This window comes from Arachis duranensis, chromosome 9, assembly GCF_000817695.3.
Source record: "Arachis duranensis cultivar V14167 chromosome 9, aradu.V14167.gnm2.J7QH, whole genome shotgun sequence".
NCBI lineage: Eukaryota > Viridiplantae > Streptophyta > Magnoliopsida > Fabales > Fabaceae > Arachis > Arachis duranensis.
Genome location: NC_029780.3, coordinates 5,179,645 through 5,186,405, shown reverse-complemented (window position 1 = coordinate 5,186,405; position 6,761 = coordinate 5,179,645). Strand labels below are relative to the sequence as shown.

At 34.7% G+C, this 6,761-nt stretch overlaps 1 protein-coding gene across 1 annotated transcript in view; it reads left to right on the top strand.

Moving 5' to 3' along the window:
- Positions 1-987: 987 nt before the first annotated feature.
- Positions 988-6,761, top strand: part of LOC107464265 (ABC transporter C family member 8-like) — a 6,055-nt gene continuing 281 nt past the window's right edge. Inside the window, exons 1-11 of the mRNA XM_016083192.3 lie at positions 988-1,128; positions 1,427-3,372; positions 3,481-3,801; positions 3,902-3,988; positions 4,066-4,671; positions 4,757-4,921; positions 5,026-5,320; positions 5,428-5,642; positions 5,724-6,029; positions 6,123-6,186; positions 6,388-6,627. Of these exons, the coding sequence (XP_015938678.2) occupies positions 1,104-1,128; positions 1,427-3,372; positions 3,481-3,801; positions 3,902-3,988; positions 4,066-4,671; positions 4,757-4,921; positions 5,026-5,320; positions 5,428-5,642; positions 5,724-6,029; positions 6,123-6,186; positions 6,388-6,627 (4,270 nt within the window). The 5' untranslated portion in view covers positions 988-1,103. The remainder of the gene's footprint in view (positions 1,129-1,426; positions 3,373-3,480; positions 3,802-3,901; positions 3,989-4,065; positions 4,672-4,756; positions 4,922-5,025; positions 5,321-5,427; positions 5,643-5,723; positions 6,030-6,122; positions 6,187-6,387; positions 6,628-6,761) is intronic.

The following is a 6,761-nucleotide window of genomic DNA, read 5'->3' as shown; positions in this document are numbered from 1 at the left end:
AGCTTATTCTTCAATCTTCAATACACTCTTAAATGCTAAAAAGTCAATTTGGTTTCTATTCACTAATCATTTAAAGAGAGAGATGAAGTATCTTGGATTAACTAGTCTTCAAAGAGATTTTTTGTACTAAATTATTTTTAAAATCTTTGGAAGAATATATATTTTATATTTTAATTATTTTTTATCAAACTAATATTATTTATTAGTTTTTTGCATTTACAATTTTTTAGAATTATTTTTATCACCTTTTAAATCTTTAAGATGCATTTTTATTTTGATAATCTAATTACCTAGTCTTTTTAATTTTTATTACCGAAACTAAAAGTATTTCTACCAAACAAAAAGAATCCATCTCATTCCCTTTCCCATTTCCGTTCCTATCCGTATTCCAATTTTCATGCACATAAGGTTTGTAATAATTTATTTATGGGTAAAGTAATGTTTCGTCCTCGTGTTTATTGAGTGATTTGACGATAAAATAATATTGATATCATTTTAAATATTTTAAAATAAAAATATGATGATTAAAACATTAAAAATTAAAATAAGACGTTAGTAACCAATACAACCTTTTATTTATTTATTTTCACTGGGCTACAAAGAATCCCTTTACAAACCGCATGGACCCTACATTCATCTCCATTTTATCCACAACAACCATAGGTGTCTATGCATATGAACTTTTTTTATTAACCCACACCCACGATTCACGTATGTAAAGAATTTTAACAGCTGACACAAAATATATATCACATAACAATAAAATAATTTTTATAATAATTTAATATAATAAAAACAAATTTAGTAACATAATAAAGATAAATAAATATCATTATTATATACTTCTCACAAATTTTTTGAATTTTAGTGGAGGCACTTACTCGTTGTACATATCCGTCCCTGTGTACGCGCGATAAGCATGCGTGTGTGTATATATATATATATGAAAGAAAATTAAAGTCAAACATATATCAAACTTAGAGGTTATTAATGATTAGTGGGGTACAGATATTTTTTTCTCGAAAATTTAAGTTCATTTATTGAAGCTGAGGTTGAAGTGTTGTGAAATTGAGAAGTCAATCATTGAGGCTATACTACACAAAATGGCATGCTTTGGAATCACAAGAGGTACAACTCCTACACAAAACAACTTTGTTTGAAGACATAGAAGAGTTTGAATTCCTAGTAATATGATTCGAACCAAAAGAATAAACAAAAAAAAAAAATGTTTTGTACTTCTTATATGCATTATGATGTTCTTGAAGACAAGACTCATCATTGGAAAATGATTTTATTCTGAATGGAAATATACAATAGTATTCTTTTATACTGAACATTTATTTTATGTCAAACTTCAATTGCAAAGATAAATGTTATTTCATTCATTGATTTTCTTTATTTTTTTTTCTACCTTGTATATATGCAGATGACTTCTCAGGAACATGTCTTGGAAATTTCAATTGGACTTCAATTTCCACTCAAAGGACTATAATAGACACAACCAACCTAATTTTTCTATGTATTTTCTATATATCTTTGTTCATAAATTTGATAATGAGAATGCCTAGTGGTAGCTCAAGAAAGGGGTGGCTTCATTTAGTTACTTCATTCTGTTGTGCTTTTTTGAGCACTACCTGTTTGATTAATTGCTTCTGGAGTCTCATAGCCAAATCTAATGGTTCCAATCAGCTGAGCTTGATTTACTTTATAAGATCACTGGTTTGGATTTCCTTAACTGTTTCTTTGCTTGTTCAGAAATCCCAATGGACTAAAATTTTAACCACTATTTGGTGGGTGTGTTCATGTGCATTGGTCTCAGCACTAAACATTGAAATTCTAGTTAGAGAGCAAAAGCTTGAGATTTATGATATGATGATATGGCCAGTACATATTCTACTTGTGATCTATGATTTCCATAACCATGGCTACTTTGTTCAACAACAAGTCTCAGATTCTAGTTTATCTGATCCTTTACTAGCTCATAAGGTTGAGCATAATCAAGAAACAGAATTAGGCCATGGCAACATTCTCAATAGAATGACATTCTCTTGGATCAATTTGTTACTGAAATTGGGTTACTCAAAGCCACTAACACTTGAAGACATCCCTTCCCTTGCTTCTGAAGATGAAGCTGAGATTGGTTATCAAAAGTTTGCTCATGAATTGGACTCCCTTTTGAGGGAAAGGAGCAAGAATGATTCTACAAACTTGGTTCTTTGGTCGATCGCGCGAGTTTACTTTAAAGAAAACATATTTATAGCCATTTGTGCGGTTCTCAGGACAATTTGTGCTGTAGCTTCTCCTTTACTTGTCTATTCCTTTGTGAAATACTCCAATTCCATTGAGCAAGACTTGAAATGGGGACTAACCATAGTGGCATGTCTAGTGCTCGCCAAGGTGGTTGAGTCTATGTCTCAGAGGCATTGGTTTTTCAACTCAAGGAGGTCAGGGATGAAAATGAGATCAACTTTAATGGCAGCAGTATATCAGAAGCAGTTAAAGCTTTCTGTTTGGGGTAGGAGAAGGCATTCAACTGGTGAGATAGTGAATTATATCGCGGTTGATGCATATCGAATGGGGGAGTTTCCATGGTGGTTTCATATAGCCTGGAGTTCTGCATTGCAAGTTTTTCTGGCTGTTTGTGTTCTTTTTGGTGTTGTTGGTCTTGGTGCACTTCCTGGTTTAGTCCCTCTTCTCATTTGTGGAATCATCAATGTTCCATTTGCAAAGATCCTACAAAGATGTCGTTCTGAGTTTATGGTTGTACAGGATGAGCGTCTGAGATCAACTTCAGAGATTCTAAGTAGCATGAAAATCATAAAGTTACAATCATGGGAGGAAAAGTTCAAGAAACTAGTTGAATCGCTTCGCGCTAGAGAGTTCAAATGCTTGACTAAGGCACAGTTAATGAGAGCTTTTGGGGCATTCATTTATTGGATGTCTCCTACCATAATCTCTTCTGTTATCTTCATGGGGTGTGTTCTTTTCCAAAGTGCACCTTTGAATGCTGAAACCATCTTCACAATTCTTGCAGTATTGAAAAGCATGGGAGAACCTGTTAATCTGATTCCAGAGGCACTATCTGTTCTTATCCAAGTCAAAGTCTCCTTCGATCGCCTCAACGCATTTTTGCTGGATGATGAGATAAAAGTTGATGATGGTAGAAGAAATGCAACACTGAGTTCTTGTAACAGTGTTGAAATTATTGCAGGAAATTTCACCTGGAATGAGGAATCATTGCATCCAACTCTGAGAGATGTGAATCTAGATATAAAATGGGGTCAGAAAATAGCAGTTTGTGGACCAGTTGGAGCTGGAAAAACAGCTCTCTTATATGCAATTCTTGGAGAGATACCAAAAGTTTCAGGAACAGTAAGTTATATATTGATGATTAAACTTTAGTTTATAAACATATTACTTGAATTTCAACAATATTATAAATTTTTTTCTTATACTTTGCTTGTGATAATGGAAAAACAGGTTAGTGTGGGTGGAACTTTTGCATATGTTTCCCAAATTCCTTGGATCCAAAGTGGTACCATTCGCGATAATATCCTCTATGGAAAACCTATGGAGAAAACCAGATATGAATATAGCATTAAGGTATGTGCCTTGGATAAGGATATTGATGGATTCAGCCATGGTGATCTCACAGAAATCGGTCAGCGGGGGATCAACATGAGTGGAGGACAAAAGCAAAGGATTCAACTCGCTCGAGCCGTCTATAGTGATGCAGATATCTATCTCCTTGATGACCCTTTTAGTGCTGTAGATGCTCATACTGCTTCCATTCTGTTCAATGTAACTTACTAACTTCAACCGCCTTTTATAATCTATAAAGAGCATGAACAAGTGGTTTATATTCCAAGACATGTTTCTAATTCTTGTTGTGCAATTTCAGGATTGTGTGAAGACTGCTTTAAGAAGCAAAACTGTTATTCTAGTGACTCATCAAGTTGAATTTCTCTCAGAAGTTGATCAGATTCTGGTATTGTATCCCATTGGCAAATTTGATATCTTGGTTTTCTATCTCATAAATATGAAAATATATTTATATCACTCTAGGTGATGGAGAGAGGAGAAATAACTCAATCAGGAAGTTATAAAGATCTTTTGATTGCTGGAACAGCCTTTGAACAACTATTGAATGCTCACAGAGATGCAATCATAGGGATGAAGAAAAGGAATGAGAAGGAGAGAGTTCTTGAAAATATAGTTGCAGTTCATCAAGAGGATTCACATGGTTTGAATCTTGCAAACCGTGGAAGTGAAGCTGACATTTCCTCCAAAGTTCAACTTACACAAGAGGAAGAAAAGGAGATTGGTGATATTGGATGGAAGACATTCTGTGATTACATTTTATTCCCTAAGGGATCATGGCTTCTATGCTGTTGCATATTAGCACAATTCTCTTTTGTTGGTCTGCAAGCTGCATCAACTTTTTGGCTTGCACTAGCAATTGAGATACCAAAAGTAACAAGTAGCATATTGATTGGAGTTTATGCTGTGATTTCCTTTTTAAGTGTTGTATTTTCATATCTAAGGTCTTTCTTTGGTGCACGCCTTGGTTTGAAAGCTTCTAAGGCTTTCTTCTCTGCTTTCAATGATGCCATCTTTGGTGCTCCTATGTTGTTCTTTGACTCAACACCTGTAGGGAGGATTCTAACCAGAGTAAGATTCATTATTCTTTTCCAGATTGAAATGATCCCATTATTTATTCCACAAATTAATGCCAATATGTTTATCTTTCATGCAGGCTTCATCAGATTTTAGTATTTTGGATTTCGATATGGCTTTTGCAACCTTCTTTGTAATAGGCGAGATAATTGAACATTCAACAATGATTGGGATCATGGTTTCAGTCACATGGCAAGTTCTCATTGTTGCCATTCTTGCACTGGCGGCTTCAAAATATCTTCAGGTTTGTCGAGTTTTCTCTTGTCTCATGCTCAAATGGAGGCAACATTGTTTCTTTCTTAATGTTATATTCTTTTTTCTTTTTTTTTTTTCTGTTTTGGTTACAAGGGTTATTATCAAGTTTCTGCAAGGGAACTTATGAGAATCAATGGAACTACAAAAGCTCCTCTTATGAATTTTACAGCTGAGACATCACTTGGTGTGATTACTATAAGGGCTACCAAGATGATGGACAGATTTTTCAAAAGCTACCTAAAGCTTGTTGACACAGATGCCACACTGTTCTTTCATTCTAATGCTGCCACAGAATGGTTAATTTTAAGGATTGAAGCCTTACAGAACTTGACACTCTTCGCTGCAGCTTTGCTGCTTATTTTACTTCCAAAGGGATATGTGGCCCCTGGTATTGTTAGATACAAAAAATAAACTTCTCATGTTAATATTGTTAATAACATTTTTAGATATAAAACATCATTTTATTATGTCAACATTATGCTTGACTCATTTCAGGTCTTGTCGGAGTTTCGCTATCTTATGCATTTTCATTGACAGTCACCCAAGTTTTTCTGACCAAGTGCTTCTGCAACTTATCAAACTATTTGATCTCTCTTGAAAGAATCAAGCAATTTATTAACCTACCATCCGAGCCTAGTGCAATTGTGGAGGACTTAAGGCCACCATCTTCTTGGCCGTCGAGGGGTCGGATTGATCTCCAATCTCTGGAGGTAACAACAATCTAGCCTATTATATGAATTAAGATTCCCAACAAATGAATTCAATAGTGATTATGTCTCCATTAATTTCAGATTAGATATCGTCCAAATGCTCCATTAGTCCTTAAGGGCGTATCTTGTACATTTAAAGAAGGGAGTAGAGTGGGAGTGGTAGGAAGAACTGGAAGTGGAAAAACTACACTTATAAGCGCTTTATTCCGCTTAGTTGAGCCTGCAGGAGGTGATATTCTTATAGATGGGATCAACATATGTTCAATAGGGCTGAAAGATTTGAGAATGAAGCTAAGCATCATTCCTCAAGAACCAACACTTTTCAAGGGCAGCATTAGAACAAACTTGGACCCTTTAGGTCTCTACACTGATCATGAAATATGGAAGGTATGTGAAGTGAGTCTGTGATTGCAAAACTAGATGCAATAAAAGGGTTTTTTTTTTTTTCTAAGAAAAATTCATGGCAATTTATTTGTACAGGCTCTAGAGAAATGTCAGCTTAAGGAAACAATTAGTTGTCTACCAAATCTCTTGGACTCTTCTGGTGAGTTAAATCTGTGAACTTTTTAGCTTACAATATGAATGGAGGTAGCAGCCACCAAATATTACATCACCATTCACTAGTAATATTTTTCAAAAGAAAATATTGTTGATTTATATCATTCAAGATTTGACAAATATTTGCATTGCATCCATTGCTTCATTTGACTGAAATAGTCTAAACTAAATTTACCAATTTTAACAGTGAGTGATGAAGGTGAAAACTGGAGTGTAGGGCAGCGCCAACTGTTTTGTCTAGGAAGGGTACTTCTTAAGAGGAACAGAATTCTTGTGTTGGATGAAGCTACTGCCTCCATTGATTCCACCACCGACGCCATTTTACAACGAGTTATCAGAGAAGAATTCTCAGAATGCACAGTTATAACGGTGGCACACAGAGTTCCAACTGTAATAGATAGTGACATGGTCATGGTCCTGTCTTATGGTAAGTTCTTATAGTTGTTACAATAATTATGTATGGTATGTTACTTTTCCCGGTTCTTCTTTATAAAGTTTCATTAGATATAGTACTTCTTTAGTCATATCCATTTTCTTTTTTGTGTGTTCTTCTTCCTTATG